Source organism: Pipistrellus hanaki (genome assembly GCF_964339955.1).
Source record: "Pipistrellus hanaki genome assembly, chromosome: X".
NCBI classification, from domain to species: domain Eukaryota; kingdom Metazoa; phylum Chordata; class Mammalia; order Chiroptera; family Vespertilionidae; genus Pipistrellus; species Pipistrellus hanaki.
The window spans coordinates 39,253,012-39,274,502 of NC_140524.1; the positions used below are offsets into that span (position 1 = coordinate 39,253,012).

Consider the following 21,491-nt stretch of genomic DNA (forward strand, 5'->3'; position numbering starts at 1 on the left):
TGGTATTGGCATCATTTGATGAGTAAGGAAATCAAGACCCTGTTTTTCAAATGTCCGCAACTCATGTGTCCTAACTCTTAGTCTCTTTCATTAAGAAAATACAATTTAAGGGTATTTTCATATTTTAATAAAATAAGTGTGATTTTGATCTCTTCTATATCATTTATCTTATGAAATGATGGAATATGACATACCACATTTTTCCTTTTAAGTTCCTTCATTGAAGCAAGAAAGGAAGGGAAGAGCATTTTTTGAAAACCTACCACGTACCAGGATCTGTGCTATGTGCTTTCCCATGTTTCTTATATAGTGTTCACTAAATTCTGCACAGTAGATATTGTCCTCATTTTTACAGATGAGGAAGATGAAGCTTGGAGATGGAAATTTCTTGCCTAGAACCACTAAGCTAGTATCCAATAGAACCTAGTGCATAAATTGAGCTCTCTCTAATCCTGAAGCTTTTTTCTTTTCTTTACATTGTGCTTCTTCTAAATGACCTCATTAACTTTTTAAGCAGTTATTATTAATCTCTGGCACATCATTAGGAGCTACATAACTTTATCTTATATTCTTTATATTTAATTATTTTACTTTCTCACTTTATCTCATGAGGACAGTTGCCTGAACTTGAGTCACCACTGGCATGCAAGTTATGGTAAAGAGAGTCAGCATTTGATACTTTTTTTGTTTTAAATCACATACTTCTTTTTGGAGAACAGCTTATTTTACAATTTCTTGGTTCTATTTGAATGATAAAAATTATATACTTTTTGGCAAATTTGACAAACTTATTTGAGCCCATTTTGTATTTCCTCTGCTTAAACATTTTGTGGAGAGATTTTTAAGATCAATATGAAAATTTTATGACATTTTGTATTTACTGATAAAGACTGGACAGATAGGACTCTGCAGTTCTTATTACACTCACAACTGGAGCATATGCATTATTAAATTACTATGGCCATTACACAATTCAGAAATTACAAAAAAAAATACTACAGTTCAATTTGCTAGCCATTAATTATATTAATATAACCAGTATGCTACATTTTCTTTTTAGTAGAAAGGATAGATATGCTTTTATATTCTTTAAATATTCCTTATTTCTTATTTCAATGTTATATAAATACACAAATGTTAAGATTTTAGCTTTCACCCAAAACCGGTTTGGCTCAGTGGATAGAGCGTCGGCCTGCGGACTGAAGGGTCCCGGGTTCGATTCCGGTCAAGGGCATGTGCCTTGGTTGCAGGCACATCCCCAGTGGGGGGTGCGCAGGAGGTGGCTGATCAATGTTTCTCTCTCATTGATGTTTCTGGCTTTCTATCCCTCTCCCTTCCTCTCTGTAAAAAATCAATAAAATATATTTAAAAAACAAGATTTTAGCTTTCACATGGTATGAAAAACTAAACATGGCTTCTAGTTCTGGAAACAGGTATAAAATAAAGAGACTTTACTGGGGGGGTGGAACACACAGTACAATATACAAATGATGTATTATAGAATTGTACATCTGAAATGTATATAATTTTATTAAACAATGTCACTCCAATAAATTCAATAAGTAACAACAAAAATAAAATAAATGAAAAAAAACCTTATCTTTTTGGATAAACATCTTTGTGTCACCTTTCAGACTTGGAAAAGAAGTTGCAGAGGAAGATGATGATTTGAAGGCAGTAGCCACTCAGTTATTGCATCAAGAGCAAAAGAACAGGTATTTTTTAGTAATGATATTTAAATTGGCAAATTTTACAATAATTAAATCTGATTATTTAAAGATTATCAGATAAAGTATATGGAGTTTTCAGTAGACAATAGGGCCATTTTAAGAATTATTTGAAGGGACTAGCTGCTAAAAGACAATAGGAAATACTTAGGAGAAATATGTAAAGTTACATATATAATTAAGAAAATTACAATGTCATTATATTTAATTATTGGTTAGGAATCTCTTTTTCATTCCTGTGTGCTAAATAATGACTTATTTGTTGAATTCATTTTAGCCCTAAGTAGCATTAGGTATATTGTAAGCATTTTTCTCCATATATATATATATATATATATATATATATATATATATATGTAATCAGTATATAGTGTTCTTTTTATGAGATTCCAAATTACTTGGGATATATGTAAAGGGTCACTAATCCCATCATGAGGAGTTCATCCTCATGCTCTCATTTAAACCTAATAATTACTTGATCATCCACTAATATGAATTTAATTACATAATGGGTGATTAAATCAGCATGATAATTTGAGGTTCAGAGATTCATGTTGGTCAGTGAGCATTTATCTCTCTGGTGGGCTATTCCCAAAAGCTTGTCTTTTGCACTGAGAAAGACATTGTGTGAATGAGTATAAAATCAGTCAGTGAAAGTCCTTTATTTTTTCTAATTACAATTTATATTCAATATTATTTGTATTCGTTTCAGGTGTACAGCATAATGGTTAGATAATTGTATGCAAAGTGTTCCCTCCACCCCCCGATATTGTCAGTTCCCATCTGGCACCATATACAGTTATTATAGTATTATTGACTATATTTCCTATGCTGTACTTTACATCCCCGTGACTATTTGTAACCACCAATTTGTACTTCTGAATCCCTTCACTTTTCCCACCCAGACCCAACCCCCATCCCCGCTGGCAGCCATCAGTCTCTGTTCTCTATCAGTCTGTTTCCGTTTTGTTTATTCCTTTATATTGTTGTATAGATTCCACATATTAGCAACATCATATGGTATTTGCCTTTCTGTGACTGACTGACTTTCTGTAGCATAAACACTCTAGGTCTGTCCATGCTGTTGCAAATGCTGTGATTTCATTATTTTTTTATGGCCTAGTAATGTCCATTATATGTATATACACCACTTTTTCTTAATCTACTCGTCATTGATGGACACTGGGTTGCTTCCATATCTTAACTATTTCAAATAATGCTGCAGTGAATATAGGGGTGGATCTATCCTTTAGAATAAGTGTTTTGAGTTTCATCAGATATATACCCATAAGTGGAATTCCTGGGTCATTAGACAGTTCCATTTTCATTTTTTTTAGAAACATCCTTACTCTTTTTCCATGATGGTTGCACTGATCTGTGTTTCCACCAAAAGTTCATGAGTGTTTATTTTTGTCCACAATCTTGGCAACAACTGTTGTTTGTGGATTTCTTGATAATAGCCATTCTGACAGGTGTGAGTTGATATCTTGTTGTGGTTTTAATTTGCATTTCCCTGAAGATTAGTGACCTTGACCATCTTTTCCTATGTCCGTTGGCCATGTGTATGTCCTTTTTGGAGAAGTGGTTTTCAGGTCCTCTGATATTTTTTAATTGAAATGTTATTTTTGGTGTTGACTTGTCTGATTACATTATGAATTGTGGATGTTAACCCCTTATCAGATCTATCGGTGGTAAAAATGCTCTCCCATTCATTGCATTGTCTTTTCATTTTGTTGATATTTTCCTTTGCTGTGAAAAACCTTTTTATTTTGTTGTAGTTCCATCTATTCATTTTTTCTTTTGTTTCCTTTACATAAGGAGGTATATCAGAAAATATATTGCTAAGAGAAATGTCCTAGATTTTACTACCTGTGTTTCCTTCTAGATATTTTATTATTTTGAGTCTTTCGTTTAAGTCTTGAATCCATTTTGAATTTGTTCTTGTATATGGTGTAAGAAGGTAGTCTAGTGTCGTATCTATGCAGTTTTCCTAGCACCGTTTATTGACTTGACTTTCTCTGCTCCATTATATCTTCTTTTTTTAAAACATATTTTTTATTGATTTCAGAGAGGAACAGAGAGGAAAAGAGATAGAAACATCAATGATGAGAGAGAATCATTGATTGGCTGCCTCCTACACACCCCACACTGGGATCGAGCCTGCAACCTAGATATGTGCCCTGATTGGGAATTGAACCTTGACCTCCTGGTTCCTAAGTCAATGCTTAACTTCTGAGCCATGCCTTATGGGCCCCCATTGCATCTTCTTAATTTGTCAAGTATTAATTGACCATATTGGCATGGGTTTAATTCTGGGTTCTCTATTCTGTTCCATGGATCATAGTTGTGTCTGTTTTTATTCCAGTGCCATGGTGTTTTGATTACTATAGCCTTGTAATATAGTTTGATATCAGGTTTTGTGACACCTCCAACTTTATTTTTTTGTCAAGATAGATGTGGCTGTTCAGTGTCTTTTGTGAGTCCATATAAACTTATGGGTTATTTGTTCTAGTTCTGTAAAGTGTGTCATTGGGATTTGGATAAGAATTGTGTTGAATCTACAGATTGCTTTGGTTAGTTTGGACATTTAAATGATGTTAATTCTTGCTATCTATGAGCATAGCATATGCTTCCATTTATTTGTATCTTCTTCAGTTTTTTTCTTTAGTGTATAATTTTTGAACTATAGATCTTTGCCTCCTTGTTTAAATTTATTCCTAGGTATTTTATTTTTTTGAGGCATTTGTAAATGGAATTGTTTTCCTATTTTCCCTTTCTGATAGTTCATTATCCTATATAATAAAGAGGTAGTATGCAAATTGACTGTCACTCCAACACACAAATGGCCACCTCCATGCCGTCAAAGATGGCTTTCCCCATGTGGACATAAGATGGCCACCACAAGATGGCTGGCAGGAAAGGGCAGTTGTGGGCAATCAGGCCAGCAGGGGAGGGCAGTTGGGGGTACCCAGGCCTGCAGGGAAGGGCATTTAGGGCTGACCAGGCTGGCAAGTTAAGGCAGTTAGGGGTGACTGGGCCTGCAGGGGAGGGCAGTTGGGGGCAACTAGGCCTGCAGGGGAGGTCAGGAGCAATCAGGCCAGCAGGGGAGCAGTTAGGCATTGATCAGGCTGGTAGGCAGAAGCAGTTAGGGGCAATCAGGCAGGCAGACAGATGAGCGGTTGGGAGCCAGCAGTCTTGGACATCCCTCGAGGGGTCTCAGATTGGAGAGGGTGCAGGCTGGGATGAGGGAACCCCCCCCTCCTGCCCCATGCATGAATTTCGTGCATCAGGCCTCTAATTGGTGTATAAAAACGCAACTGACTTTTAAATATTTGTTTTGTATTCTAATATTTTACTGAATTTATCTGGCAATTTTAATAGTTTTTTTTGTGTAGACTCTTCAGGGTTCTCTGTATTCACTATCCTGTCATCTGGTAATGACAAATGACAGTTTTACTTCTTCCTTTTCAAGTTGGATGCTTTTCATTTCTTTTCTGATTGCTGTGGCTAGTACTTCCATTATTATGTTGAATAAGGATGGTGAAAGTGGACATTATTGACTTGTTTCTGATCTTAAGGGGGATACTTTTAGCTTTTCCCCATTGAGTATAATGTTAGTTGTGGTTTTACCATATATTGCCTTTATTATGTTGAGATATGTCCCCTCTATTCCCACTTTGCTGAGAGGGTTTTCTTCTTTTTTAATCCTTACTCCAAGATATTTTATTTATTTATTTTTATTTGAGAGAGAGAGAGAGAGAGAGAGAGAGAGAGAGAGAGAGAGAGAGAGAGTCAGAGAGACAGAGAGACATTGATCTGAGAGAAAAGATTGATCGGTTGCCATCTATATATGCCCTGACTGGGGATTGAACCTTCAACCTACTTATGTGCCTGATTGGCAATTGAACCCATAAACTTTTGATGTATGGGACACTGTTCTAACCAACTGAGCAACTGGATGACCAGGGGCTAAAGGTTTTTTATCATAAATGGGTGCTGAATTTTATCAAGTGCCTTTTCTCTATCTATTGATATTATCATAACTCCTTTATTTTATTTATGTGATGTATCATGTTAATTGATTTGCTGATCTTGTACCACTGTTATATCCCTAGAATAAATCCAAACTTGATCATGGTGTATGATTTTTTTAATGTATTGCTGCATCTGGTTTGCTAATACTTTGTTGAGTTTTGCATCTATGTTCATCAGGTATATTGGCCTATACTTTTCTTTCTTTGTAGTGTCTTTATCTGGTTTTGGAATTAAGATAATGCTGGCCTCATACAATCTTTGGAATCTTCCCTTCTCTTGAATGTTTTGGAATAGTTTGAGAAAGATAGGTGTTAATTCTTTGAATGGTAAAATTTGCCTGTAAAACCATTCGTCCAGGACATTTGTTTGCTGAGAGATTCTTTAAATTATTGCTTTAATTTAATTTGTTATAATCTGTTCAGATTTTCTGATTCTTTTTGATTCAGTTTTGGAAGATTGTATATTTATAGGAATTTATCAATTTTTTCCAGGCTGTTTTATTTTTTAAAAAATATATATTTTATTGATTTTGTACAGAGAAGGAGGGAGAGAGATAGTTAGAAACATCGATGAGAGAGTCATCAATCAGCTGCCTCTTGCACACCCCCTACTGGGGATATGCCCGCAACCAAGGTACATGCCCTTGACTGGAATCGAACCCTGGACCTTTCAGTCCCCAAGCCAATGCTCTATCCATTGAGCCAAACCGGTTTCGGCCAGGCTGTTTAATTTTTTTTGGCATATAGCTATTTGTAGTATTTTCTTATAATCTTCTGTATTTCTATGGTGTCAGTTGTTACTTCTCTTTCATTTCTGATTTTATTTGGGTCTCTAATTTTTTTCTTTATGACTGGGTAAAAGTTTGTCAAACTATCAATCTTATTTATCTTTTTCTTTATTTTTGAGAAAGATATATATATGATAGTATTATAATGTCTCCTTTCTTCCCCCCCCCCCCTTGTTTTTCTTTTCAAAGAACCAGCTCAGGGTTTTATTGATCTTTTGATTTTTTTTTTTTTTTTTTCTTTTTAGTCTCTATGTCATTTATTTCCTCTCTAATCTTTATTTCCTTAGGTCTTCTCAGTTTGGTCTTTTTTGTTGTTGTTCTCTTTCTAGATCATTGAAGCATAAAGTTAGATTGTTTGAGACTTGTTTCTTGAGATAGGCCTATAATGCTTTGAATTTCTCTCTTAGGATTGCTTTCACTGTGTACCATAGATTTTGGGTTCTTGTGTATACAGTCAAAGAAGGCATTCTAGGTGGTACTTAGTGATCACAAAGTACCACCTAGAATGCCTTCTTTGACTGTATACTACTTCACTGTTATTTTAAAATTATTTTTATTTTTTTGTTTTTTTAAATTTTTATTGATTTTTAGAGAGAGAAAGGGACAGGAAAAGAGAGAAATACCTACAGTATTGGCTGCCTCTTGCACCCTCTACTGGGGACCAAGCCTGCAACCTGGGCACATGCCCTGACTAGTAATCAAACCAGCAGCTTTTCAGTACAACTCCCAACCAACTGAACCACACGGACCAGGCCACTACTGAACTGTTCTTTACCTAGCTACTTGTGGAAAGTAAATGCAGTGTTAGTTCTCAGTTAAAAGTAGCCATGCATGTCCTCCAATTTAGAAGCAAGTAAAAAACTTATGTTGGTTCAGTGATTATTTTCTTAAAGCAGCTTGCCACTTGTTTATTAGTTCATACTATTTTTGTCAATATATTTAATTGTTTGAGAAAGTTTATACTAGTACTTGGTGGATTTAACTATCTTAGGAAAGTAACAAGAGATATTGTGCAGAATTATTAATCAAAAGGAGTGGGAAAAGAGATCAGCAAATAAAGTATCAAGTAGATAACTCATAAATGTTCAAAGTCTGAAGCCTAGTTATTTAGAAGACTTCCCCCTCTTTGTCTAAGATGCATAGATTAAGCTACTTTGTACTGACAGTTTATTGTTGAATTTTTCAAAAGCTAATCTTTATCTTTCTTGTCAAAATATTGGATTATTTCTACTTATAATGAGTGAATTAAATAAGTGATCTTGATTAAAATAGCAATTCTGCAAGTCATAGATTTTGGAAATTAAAAATAACTATTGTCTTAAAATTGTCTTAATATTATTATTCATATTCACCAACTCTACTTTTTTTTGTTAGTATTGGAGGCAAAGCTATTGCTTTTTTTTGTATGACTTCATCTTTTTTTTTTTACTACTCTTTGTAATCCTTCAGACTCCTTTTTCCCCCCATGACCTCCCCCCAACCTCCCTTACCGCCCCCCCTGCATATGCCTTCACCTATCCCTCCCCCCACCTCCGTGTCTGATATCCATTGGCTATGTTTATATGCATGCATACAAGCCTCACAGCCCCCCACCCCCAACCTCCCTTGCCTTCCTGCTATACACAGCCCCCCACCCCCAACCTCCCTTGCCTTCCTGCTATAGTTTGACAGTTTGTTCAATGGTTCCTTATCTCTATAACTATTTCCCCCCATTTATTTTCTTTGAAAAAATCTTGCAACTGCAGACTAGAAATAAACATATAATAACAAAAAAAGTTTGAGTCCCAATTTCAGTGTCCAACAGTTCTGAGTCCCAGTTTTGATGTCAAATAGTTCCTTATATGTACATGCCAGCCATGATATCTGGATGATGGACAGATGGTGGCAATGCAGATCTGATCCTCTCTGGTTTGGTCCTGGGCAACCTGCAGCAATACACAGCTGCTGACTGCTAGCATGGCCAGGCATTGTGAGCGTCTTCCATCTCTGAGCTGTTTCTCCTTTTTTCTTCATGGTTGGAGCAGACCTGACAACTCCTCTATGTTGCAGGAATCCCCATGGTCTTGGAGTAGTTTTCTGAAAATATACATATTCTCGACCAAAAGTTAATAAAAGAATCTTTTCTATAAAATTAACTTAGGATCCTTTTTATTTTTGCCCAAACGATTTTCCTTTGGCTTATTTTGACACCATGTATGATTTTCATGGGTGTCTTGCTGTTAGCATTACAAATGAAAATTAATTTTCTATAGTAAAAATTTTCTAGATATAATTTACAGAGGTGGGGCACAGACCCTCACTCCCCAACTTTGCAGGGACCTGAACCCTCACCCCTTCAGAGGGAGGTCTCCTGCTCCCATGGCTGCTTTGTTTCCCATGCCCAGCTCAGATGAAGACCCAGGTAACAGACAGAGACTTGGCCCAGCTCAGATGGAGACCCAGGATATAGACAGAGACATGGCCAACAGCAGCTGCCCTATATCTAAATCCAGCATAGCACCAGGAATGCTCAGGGCCTACTCAAGAAGGCAAATAATCCTTTCCACTAATATTTACAGGGTAAACAAAGATTGTTGTTAGAGTATTAAACTTAACAGTAAAAAAGTAATCAAGTTTTCAGATTAATTTAAATTGGTTAATAGAAATAAGTGAACATCCAAGAAAATTTAAGTGTACTGGACAAAAAGCTGTTCCTAAAATATTAACTAAAATTTCTATTGGTAGTGCATCTCACGGTAAAATTGCTTAACATGAAATGAACCTAAAGCAGTCTTATTTTTGTGCAAAAACTTAAAATTTAAAGTTATCAAGACTGCATTACAAAATTTACAAAAGCATCCATTAAAAAAAAGGAGGGATAGTAGGGTAATATCATGTATTGCTCTTTTCTTTATAGTGATTTTTTTATTACATGGATTTATAAGCAGATGCTTAGCTGGCTTCTTAAAATTTGTTTGGTTGTCATCCTTAAATAAAGGGTTACAATATATGCGGGCTTTTGAAATGAATGGCTTGAGTTGACTGATTCCCATTTCATGTTCATTCCTATCAGCTTACTCTGTTCTATAGTAGTTTCTATTATGTCTTTCTTTTTAGTAATTATTTTATTTGTTTTAAGTGTTTCCTGAGAATTTTTACCTGTTGTGAAAAGATGTGCTTCTGAATATTATGTAATGTGGATAAATAAAAGTGATTATGAAAAATTATATTGAAGTATAATTAACATTCATGGAAAGCAAAATCAGATTTTGAGAAGTTTATTATTTTGTCTTAGAATTATAGAAATTATGTACATTACATGTTTCATATGATTTTTTTTCTGATCATGTGAACATTTCAGTTTGAGGAGCATCATATTAACCTCTACATTATAACAAATCAGGTAGTTCTCTCAACCCTTGAAATCTATCCATTCTTTCTTTCTGCTCACTTTACTAATGACTTCCCTGTCCTCTCCTAAAACATCTTTCTTCTCCCATCTTTTGGTTTGGTTGATGTACATGAAATGTGAATACAGACGGAGGCTTTTATGTTATAGAGTACCATTCAGTGAAAATTTTTCCAGAGGGCCAGTAAAGCAGGACATGTGCATCAAGGTATCTGGAGTTTGGGGAAGCCTTACGTATTAAAGGACCAGGTGATGCAACTGAATTGTATAGTCTTGTACTTTCAAAATACAGTATCGGTAACTGGATTAGGGAAATGTATTAATCTAGAATAAATAAAACAGGTATTTATCTTTACTTTGAATATCACAGAGTAAAAATTTAAATATCAATGTACATAGCAAAATTTTACTTAGGAGAATTCTTAAGTACATAAAATATGTTTTGTAGGTAAGTGGATTTAAACTTTTTTTCCTTTCTGCTCCAATATACCTCATACACATCGATTACCAAAATGCTAGTGAGTGTGGTGTCGGGGAGAATTCAGAAATTACTGTTGTGAAGGGCATTGTAGTTTGACCCACTCCCTGGAACATTCTGACATTCCCACCCCATCCCACGTAGTACATAACATACTGCTATATCTCTTTTTTAAAAGTCACTATTTAAAGATGTATTTTTTCCTAATAATCTTAGATATTTTATTACCTCAATTCTTCTGCATTTGGGGATTCAGCATAATTTTAATGTGTGCCCATACAAAGAAGAATAAATGTATCATTAAATCTCAAAATTGTTTGGTACCAAGCTACACTGCTTTGCCTATGATGCATGCCCTTTGACCTCACTGTGACTCTTCCTAGTGAAACTCTACTAGATTCAAGGCTAGTGAGGAATCTGGGGTAATGGAAATTGGATTCTTTATGTTAACCATCTTTCTGTAATTACCAATTTATATTTATTTCATGATGTATTTTAGTAGTCAATAAGTAGGTTTGATTTGAAATTCTTTTCTATCTATAGTGTTTTTATAGTTGATGTCTGAAAATTTTATCTATCCTATATAATAAAACTTTAATATGCAAATCGACCGAAAGACAATGACCAGTTGCTATGACGTACAATGACCATCAGGGGGCAGACACTCAATGCAGGACCTGCCTCCAGTGTTCAGTGTGTTCCCACAGGGGGCGTGCCTCTCAGCCAGAAGCCAGGCTCATGGCTGGCGAGTGCAGTGGCGGTGGTGGGAGCCTCTCCCACCTCCGCTGCAATGCTAAGGAGCAGCGAACCAGGTTCTAGCTGAGTAGTGCTCCCAGAGGACATTCCCTGGAGGTCCCAGACTTCGAAAGGGTGCAGGCTGGGCAGTGCATGAATGTCATGTACTGGGCTTCTAGTATATATATAAAAGCCTAAGCAACCATTTGATATTTTGACTGGTAGCTATGGTGCACACTGACCACCAGGGGGCAGATGCTCAATGCACAGGCATGGAAACATGGAACAGACTGATGTATCTCAGAGGGAAGGTGGGAGGAAGGAGGGTTGGAAGAGATTAACCAAAGATTTTACATGTGTACTAGAGGCCTGGGGCATAGATTTGTGCACCAGTGGGGTCCTTTGGCCTGGCCTGTGCCCTCTGGCAATCTGGAACCCCTTGGGGAATGTTGGACTGCCGGTTTCAGCTGATCCCCACAGGCCACACCGAGGGACTCCACTGGTGTACGCTTGCACTGGGCCTCTAGTTTTGAATAATAGTCAGATTTTATTCCTTATAAAACTAAACTTTAAAATAGAAAATTTAGCTACATTTATATCTATAATAAGTAAATATTAAGAACTCATAGATTATTTATATTAAAAATAATAATTCATTACTTTTGACTTTGAAATTAATACTTAGAATTATACACAATTATGGACAAATAGTTCTCTCCTACCATAGTTTATCATTATTTTTCTTCTTTTTTGGTTTTCTTTGAATACTGTTTTATCTAGTTGTTAAAAATGTGATTAACTTGTGGGTTTCTTCCCCCCAGATAACTTAACTGTAGTACTGGTTTTGTATTTAGAATTAAGGTTTTTTTGGCTTTTGGCAAAATGACGATGTATTACATCAACATAACCCTATAATTTACTGTGCTGGGAAAACTAATTCGGTCTTAATGGTACCTAAACAATCTGCATCTCTTTATTGTCTATCTTAGCCAAGAGTTAGGTATACACAGGGCATTAGTAGCATGCCTAGAAAATATCCAAGTCTTGAAAATGGTTTTATAAAAGAAGATGCATGGAAGAGTTGGTGAGCTTCATTCCTTCATAATAGTCAGTGAACTTATTGGACATCTGATCTAAATAATATTTAAATAATGTTTCCTAGCAAAAATGTTCATGGAACAGGTGCAGTTTATTATGGAGATATATTATGTACTAGGGGCCCAGTGCACAAGATTCATGCACTGGGGAGGGGTGTCCCTCAGCTCAGCCTGCCCCATCTCACATACTGGGAGCCCTCAGGGGATGTCCTACTGAGAGCAGTCTGGCCTCCCTTTGTGGGAGGTGACCAGGCTGATCAGGAGAAGGCACCAGCCCCATCATCCGCTGCTGCAGCCACTGACAAGTCACCGCAGCCACCAAGGTGTCTTCATCAACACGGATTCCAGTCCCTTCACCATGAAAAAATGGCAACTTTTTAAAGGCATTTTCAAGATGTGTCTTTAATAAGATATGATCTTTCTTTCTCTCTCTCTTTCTTTCTTTCTTTCTTTCTTTCTTTCTTTCTTTCTTTCTTTCTTTTTTTCTTTCTTTCTTTCTTTTTTCTTTCTTTCCTTTCTTTCCTTCCTTCTTTCCTTCCTTCCTTCCTTCCTTCCTTCCTTCCTTCCTTCCTTCCTTCCTTCCTTCCTCCTTCCTTCCTTCTTTCCTTTCTTTTTTCCTTTCTTTCCTTTTTTCCCTTTCTTTCTTTCTTTTTTAAAAAAAATATATTTTATTGATTTTTTATAGAGAGGAAGAGGGAGAGAGAGATAGAGAGCTAGAAACATCAATGAGAGAGAAACATCCACCAGCTGCCTCTTGCACACCCCCTACCGGGGATGTGCCTGCAACCAATGTACATGCCCTTGACCGGAATCGAACCTGGGACCTTTCAGTCCTCAGACCAATGCTCTACCACTGAGCCAAACTGGCTTTGGCTTTCCTTCCTTCCTTCCTAACTTCCTTCCTTCCTTCCTTCCTTCCTTCCTTCCTTCCTTCCTTCCTCCCTCCCTCCCTCCCTCCCTCCCTCCCTCCCTCCCTCCCTCCCTCCCTCCTTGCCTGCCTTCCTTCCTTTCCTTTCCTTTCCTTTCCTTTCCTTTCCTTTCCTTTCCTTTCTTTCTTTCCTTTCTTTCGTTCTTTCTGTTTGTTCTTTCTTTCTTTCTTTCTTTCTTTCTTTCTTTCTTTCTTTCTTTCTTTCTTTCTTCCTTTCTTCCTTTCTTCCTTTCTTCCTTTCTTCCTTTCTTCCTTTCTTCCTTTCTTCCTTTCTTCCTTTCTTCCTTTCTTCCTTTCTTCCTTTCTTCCTTTCTTCCTTTCTTCCTTTCTTCCTTTCTTCCTTTCTTCCTTTCTTCCTTTCTTCCTTTCTTCCTTTCTCCCCTTTCCCCTTTCCCCTTTCCCCTTTCCCCTTTCCCCTTTCCCTTCCCTTCCCCTTTCCCCTTTCCCCTTTCCCCTTTCCCCTTTCCCCTCCCTCCCTCCCTCCCTCCCTCCCTCCCTCCCTCCCTCCCTCCCTCCCTTCCTTCCTTTCTTTCCTTTCTTTACCTGAGGATATGTTTCCATTGATTTTTAGAGAGTGTGGAAGAAAGAGAGAGGAAGAGACAGAGAGAAACATCAGTGTGATAGGGGCACTTTGATTGGTTGCCTCCTGCATGAGCCCTGACCTGGGCCCCAGCCAGGGAGAAGCCTGTAACCTAGGTACATGCCCTTGATCAGAATCCAACCTGAACCCTGCGGTCGGCAGGCCTAGTCATTATCCACTGAGCCAAACCAGCTAGGGCAGGATTGACATTTCTTAGCCCTCCAGCAGTGGACCTTCGTTTTTTACTCCAGGAGTGTGGTGGAAAAAGCCCTAGATCACCTTTTTTGATTCTTATACCCAAGCTACTAAAAATATTACCAATGGCATACAGGGAGCTTAGCCAATGAGCGGTCAGAAAAGGTGTTTTCTCTGTGGTTCATACCAATCAAATCGCCTCCTTGGGGCCTGGTCAGAAACCCCCCAGCTCCTTCTGATTGCCAGCTCCACCCTTACCAAGGCCTAATGCCTCTGCACCTGGACAGGGACACCAGATCCCTCCCATCACCAGTTCTGCCCCTGCTCAGGAGCCCTCTAACTAAGGCCCTTCCCAGGTTGCTCAGGACACATGTGGGGCCTATCTCGGAGTGACCTGAGTGCAGAGAAAGTTCCCAGGTCCCAGGCTTCTGGGCACCTATGTATATAAATTAACCACCATCTTTGTCCGGTTAATTTGTATACTCTGATTGGCTGTGGGCATAGGGAAGGTACAGTCAATTTACATGTTTGTCTATTATTAGGTATGATGTACTATTCTCTTTAATAAATTTTGGAATTAACGTGTTAACTTTTTAAAATATATTTTTATTGACTTCGGAGAGGAGGGGAGAGAGAGACAGAAGCATCAATGATGAGAGAAAATAATTGATTGGCCACCTCCTGCACGTCCCACACTGTGGATCAAGCCCGCAACCCAGATATGTGCCCAGACCGGGAATCAAACTGCGACCTCCTGGTTCATAGGTTGATGCTCAACCACTGAGCCATGCTGGCTGGCCTAATGTGTTAATTTTAATTCTAGGATTCTTAATCATTCAACTTCTATTACAAGAAACAAGCCAAAAGAAAATGTAGAATGCGAAAAGAGGTATGACATTTTTTTTTAGTCCTTATATTTAATATTTTATGAGACTTGATGCTCTGACAGTGATGTTCCTGTATGTGGATTTTAATTAAATAAATGATATTGATTTAATATAACTATTTAATTTAAAGAGGAAAAGTGTTACAGCATGAGTTAAGTTTATTTTTGGTATAAGCAAATAGAAAAAATGCTGATTTAATCTCCTTTTGTGTTCATACATACATTTTGTCTTGATGGTAGAATCATTATTCATTTATTCATTTAGCAAATATCTAGTGTATTACTATTACTGCCAGGAATAATGTGTTTCTTCATCATTGATTGTGTTTATTCTCTGTGTTATTATTTACTTTTTTTCTTTGCAATTGGGTTTTACTAAGTTCTTCTATATGAATACATATTCTAAGTCCACATATATTAATTCCAGATAACTAGACACCTTCAAAGTTTCTATTTATTCTTTTTGGTGGTTTGAAAATTTACATTAAACTCAACTCCAGAGTCATTCCTATGGGAGTGGAAAGGACCAAGGCTGTGAGTGGGTATAGATGTCTACATTGAGATAATTAACATTTATTGAATGCTCGTTATAAGCATAACTCTTCTGAGTGTTTTAAATATATTATCTCATTCAATCCTCATCAGTAACTCTATGACTTTGTTACTGTTGTCCTCCCCATTTTATAAGACTGATACTCAGAAATTATTATAACTTGTTCAAGGTCACACAGCTAATAAGTAGTATAGTGAGGTTTCAAACCCAGTTTTCCGGCTCAAGAATCCCTAGTGTGGTGTTAACCACACTCTTGTTAACATGGTAATAAGAATACTTTGATCCTAGCCAATTTGGCTCACTGGATAGAGTACTGGCCTCTGTACTGAAGGGTTCCAGGCTCTATTCCTGGTGAAAGGCACATGCTCAGGTTGGGGCTCATCCCCACTAGGGGGCGTGCAGGAGGCAGCCAATCAATGATTCTCATCATTGATGTTTCTATCTCTCCCTCCCTCCCTTCCTCTCTGAAATCAATACAAATATATTTTTTTAAAAAGAAAAGAATACTTTGTTTCCTTCAGATCTACTCATCCCACTGTTGTCTTTTTCTTGCTACCTCACAGTCCAAATTTTACTTATTTTCCCCCAAACCTATTTTTCTCCTATATATTGTGCCTGAGTGAATGTACCACTATATCATCACTCAAGTCAGCAACTTTGGAATCATCAGATATTCATCTCTCTATGCACCCCTCCCTGTCCAGTCACAGAAAATTATAGCTTAACCAGCGTCTATTTCAACCTTTCCATTGCAATTGTGCTGGTTCAGGCCCTACCTTTTTCCACCTAGATTACTGCAACAGCCCCCAACATACCTCCTACCTTCACTTTTGCCTACTTTTAAATATGTATTCTGCACTGGTATAAGAGTGATGGTTCTTAGACACAAATCTAATTATATAACTCCCATTTATTATTTTCTAACGGTTCTTTCTAATTTTTAGGATAAAGCTTAAAGTGTTTGGCTTAACCCAGATTGAAGTGAGTTTCTGCCTACCTTCAGAGCCTCATCTCATGAGCTCTTTCACTGGCACCTCTGCAGTTAGGAACAATAATACTCTTATTTTTATTTTTAAAATATATTTTTATTTGTTTCAGAGAGGAAGGGAGAGGAAGAGAGAGATAGAAACATCAATTGATTATTGATTGGCTGCCTCCTTCACGCCCCCTACTGGGGATCGAGCCTGTAACTCAGGCATGTTTCCCTGACTAGGAATCTAATTACGACCTTCTGGTTTATAAGTTGATGTTCAACCATGGAGCCACACTGGCCAGGCGATACACAGTTTCACATATGTTTTGTATCCTGGTCTCTCTGCTGGGATTGTCCTTTCTTCTTCCCTTTTTTACTTAGGCTTTCAGAATTCAGTTTAAGGGTTAGATGATTTTTCATACCCAAGTTTAGATGCCTCTGTAGAGCTCTTAAGTTTTTTCTCTGTGTATTGTTCTTGTCTTTGTTACTTTGTCCTGTTAACTCCATCTACCTTTTCTCCCTGGCTCCTAGCTTTGCTTCCTCAATTCAGGGAGCCCCATGAGCCCCACCTTGGTTCCTCCACTTTGGCCTGTGGCATGGAAATTCTCTTTCCTGCAATAATCTGAGCTAATTGAGGCTTTTCTTGTTTGTTACCAATGTCTAAGGTAGGGGTGTCGAACTCAATCAGAGAAGGGGCCAAAATCTACAATAAAATCCAGCCTAAATCGCGGGCCGAATGGTTTACTGAACAGTCATAAACTGACAATGTCATAAACTGACAGCGGAGTGCAGTGATGACAGCGCGGTGCGGGCCACATTGCAAGGCCTGGCGGGCTGGATTTGGCCCGCGGGCCTTGTGTTTGACACATGTGGTCTAAGGGATATATGTCTCTTTTTTTTGTCCTAATATTTAATGTCTTGCAAAGTATAATTTTATATATTTTGTTTGTTCTTTTATTGTTTTTAGTCAGGGTATAAATCTGTTCACTGTTAATTCTATGCTGGACAAATAAATACAAAATCATTTTGCATTTATTTGGCCAGTATTTAGTAATTTCTCAGTATTTAGTTTTGATTGTTTTTCCCATATGCCTTCTCCATTCAAACATTTAAAATTTTTCAGATACTTATGTCATTTTATCTTTAGTTATATATATAAATCTTTCAGTCCATTAATTTTGGTATTTGATAGGATGTTAGAAATCTAGTTTTTTCCTTTCTCCCTCTCTTCTTCTCTTCTTTTTCTCCCTTTTCTCCTTCCCCCTTTTCTTTTTTATTTCTATATTTTATCATTGGTTAACCAGTTGTCTCATCCTTATTTGTTGCATATTCTATCATTTCCACAATGCTTTTAAATTTCACTTTTATCATAAGTTGTTCTAGTTGTGGTCCTCTATGCCTGTTCCACTGAAAAATCTATAGATGCTAAAACTAGTACTAATGTATTTCTGTAACTTAATAGGATATATGTAATTTCCTAGTAGAAAAGTCTCTTTATTATGTAAATTTTCTTGGTCATCCATTCTTCCAAATTAATTGTGTAACTCTTATCAAATTTCCAAAACAAGCCCAAAAATACTTCTTGCATTTTAAAAAATTATTATTGTAGTTCATTTCAGCTATCAGTTTGAAGGAAAGGTTATATCTATAATATTTAATCTTTCTGTCCAAGAACTTTTCAGTCACTCAAGTTCCGTACTAGACAATTGTAATTTTTCCAAGTGGGCCTTGTGCATGTCTAGTTAAGATTTTTCCCTAGGTATCTTCTACTTTTTCTTTCCTTTATAAATGATGTGTTTTCTAATATATATTATAACTTTGTTATAATTAACATATAGGAAAGCTCTTAACTTTTATATATTTTTCTATAACTTCTGTTAATAATAGACTTTTTGTTTTTGTTTTTCCCCCTTAGGCAATACATTTTCTACAAATATTGGAAATTTGTAATTTTTAAATGTTCTTTTCTTACTGTACTGTACAGAAGATTCATAACAGTGTTGAATAATATTAGTAGGCATTTGTTTGTGTATTTTTTCTAAAGGAACTCCTTGTTCAAATCTGTTATCTAGCAATTACATAAAGTTTACCTTACTCCACAAATAAACTAGATAAAAAGAATGTCTACCATTGCCCTATGTATCAGAATGAAATGTTATAGGCTCATAATCAGTAATTCAATAAGCAAAAAAAATTACTTGGTTTTCTTTTTGTAATTTTGGGTAATAATTTTGATATAATATATATCATATGTTCTTTTTATGTCTCTAGATATTATATTTCTTTTGGCCTCTGAAAAGTTTTTAGAATTGTCCTGTACTTAGGGTGACATTAAATAGGACCATTTTGATTTTTTTTTAAGGTTTATAATTGGGGAAGAAAATGTGTTTTTGTCAACTTTAAGTTTTATATTATTAGTTCAAAGCACTGGCATGAGTAAATTCTTCAGATTTCTCGTAGAAAAGAAAAAGACAATTTTATAAAATTATGATGATTACTTCTCAGCCTTTTGACTAAGAGCCTGTGTATAATATCATATTCATAATGTATACCTACAAGTAATTCTAAATATTTTAACATATTAAGGCATCTTTAATTTTTTAGTGTCTCAGCAGATGAAGTTAATTCACCATTATCACCACTCACATGGCAGGTAAGAGGAAATTAAATTATTATAATATCTATTATTTTGTTCTCATTTATTTAGTTAAAAGCAATTATCTTATTATAGCCCTTAGAAAATCAGAAGGATCAAACAGATGAACAACGGTGGCCAGAATCTCAACCTATAATCTGGCAGAGTGAAGAAAGGAGGCGGAGCAAACAGATTAGAAAAGAATATTTCAAGGTACTTTATTAAAGTTGTAAAATTTACTTTATAATTAGTTTTGATTTTATCAGTTTTGTTTTATGCTAATAAGGTAGAATATAACTCTAGTTACAATACAGTAAATGTGTTATTTTATCTTAATTTCCTACATGTATGTGATTCAGATAACATAATTCAGTTATATCCATAATATTTTAGTAATTAAAAACAATTAAGAATGAGTAGCTCAATCTGAATTGTGGTTTTCCAAATTCTTTACAAGAAAGATGTAATGTTTGCTACACTGCTGGTTGTAGAAATATGTAGTAATGTTTTAAAAAAATTGCCCCAAGAAGATCAGTTATTGGATTTGTTTCAATAAATAGTCGGCATGTATTTGCAATTAGCATTTAATTGTTTCTATGTAAATACATACTATTTATGTGGTCTAAAATATGATTAGCAGTATTTCCCCTGCCATTTTCTTTTCTTCTTATTATATTAGTAGATATCTTAAGGTGGTCCTTTAACTAAATTCAAAGCTCAGACTATCTTGATTATCCCAAATTTTTAGTTAGCATAGTGTTAATGATAGACATTTGTAAATATTGTCATATTATCTATTTTTGGTTTAGGTTTGCTAATTTGCAGATGCCAGTCATTGGAATTGTTATAATCTTTAGTTCAAGTTAGAATCCATTATTGAAATTTCTGAATCAAATGAACAGTTCAAACAAGCTTCTCACCCATGAATAACAAATTATGTTGTCTTTGTTTACCTTTTCTGTTTCTCAAAGCCTAATCTTTATTTAATAATAATAATAATTGCCTAGCTGGTATGGCTCAGTGGTTGATCATTGACCTATAAACCAGGAGGTCAAGGTTCAATTCCAGGTCAGGGCTCATGCAGGTTGTGGACTCAATCCCTAGTAGGGGGTGTACAGAAGGCAGCTGATCAATGATTTATTTGCTAATCATTGATGTTTCTATCTTTCTCTGACTCTCCCTTCCTATCTGAAATCAATAAAAAAATATTTTTAAAATAATAATTATTATATCAGAGTACATAGTTCTAAGGTAAATTATAGGTCACTTGAAGTGTGTATCACTAATAAATAGGAATATATTTCATGTTTTTCTGTTTGCCACCAGTACGTCTTTATGCACATTGATTTGTTTCTTTATATGGGGTTATAACATATATTTGGAAGTATTATCATATGACCAAAACAAAAATGTTATATGTCTTAGAAAGTCTCTGATGAATTTCATCCTTCAGCAAATAATTACTGAATATTTTTAATGAGCTTTATGTTACCTGGTCAATACGAGAAATAATGAAGAAATAATACGTAGGGAAGAGGGAAAGACATTCTAAGCAGAACCCTGGTCAGTAATGGTGAAATCTATTTATCCCAACCTTTTACAGATCTGTAGTTATATTTACATATTGGCATTTATTTTAAAGTCATTTCTTTTAGTTTATGGAGCTTTGAACAGAGGCATTCAATAAAATATAATAGATAAGAATTAATGAATGACTGATGATGTGCAGCAAATTTTAGTATTTCTAACTAATAAAAGATTTTACTATATTTATTTAATCTATTGGTATAATAAAAGCATACAATGTCTATTTATCAAAACACTTAAGTGCCAGAACTAAGTATTTTAAAATATCGACTTATGTAATCTTTGTAACAACCCTATTAAATAAGACAATTATCAGTTTTATTTTACAGATGGGGAAATTAAGACACAGAGAGGCGATGTTCCAGTCACTTAGCTAATAAGCATCTAAGTCATGATTTAAACCCATAGTGTATGCTATGCTGCCTGTTTACTTAATGTAGATAGCCTAATAGCAAATGAATAAACACTTTCAAATAAATGCATTTTATTATTTTAAAAATATTATACAGGTGAACTTCTCAATAAAGTCTTAATAGACTTTATTCACCTCACTAACTATAGATAAGAGGTGACAATAATTTGATTAATATCATCATTTGTTGATAAGTATTTTTTTTTTATGGTTTAAACATACCTCCATATAAAAATATTGCTATTTTTATAAGTTGCTAAGAGATTAAATGAAATAATCTTTGAAGTGTCCATTACATAATCATTATTCAACAAATGCTAAGTTCTTTCATACTTAATGATGGATAGATACAAAGATATAAAGATAAGCTTCAGTCACTGGGAAATATTTTGAGATCTGTAGTTCTGCTCAGTAGTCAGAAGATGTCAGTGTTAGGACACTTGAACAAAATTGAACTATTATTTCCTAAAATGTAAAAATAATTATAAAGTTGAG

General features: G+C 35.7%; 1 protein-coding gene across 4 annotated transcripts in view; it reads left to right on the forward strand.

Moving 5' to 3' along the window:
• LRCH2 (leucine rich repeats and calponin homology domain containing 2) overlaps window positions 1–21,491 on the forward strand; it is a 123,240-nt gene that overhangs the window by 63,696 nt on the left and 38,053 nt on the right. For 3 of the 4 annotated variants that reach the window (XM_084870283.1, XM_084870282.1, XM_084870281.1), the window contains exons 11-14: window positions 1,635–1,715; window positions 14,774–14,839; window positions 18,967–19,015; window positions 19,094–19,210. In XM_084870283.1, coding sequence (XP_084726409.1) covers window positions 1,635–1,715; window positions 14,774–14,839; window positions 18,967–19,015; window positions 19,094–19,210 — 313 coding nt within the window. The remainder of the gene's footprint in view (window positions 1–1,634; window positions 1,716–14,773; window positions 14,840–18,966; window positions 19,016–19,093; window positions 19,211–21,491) is intronic. The other variant, XM_084870284.1, reaches the window with a different exon arrangement.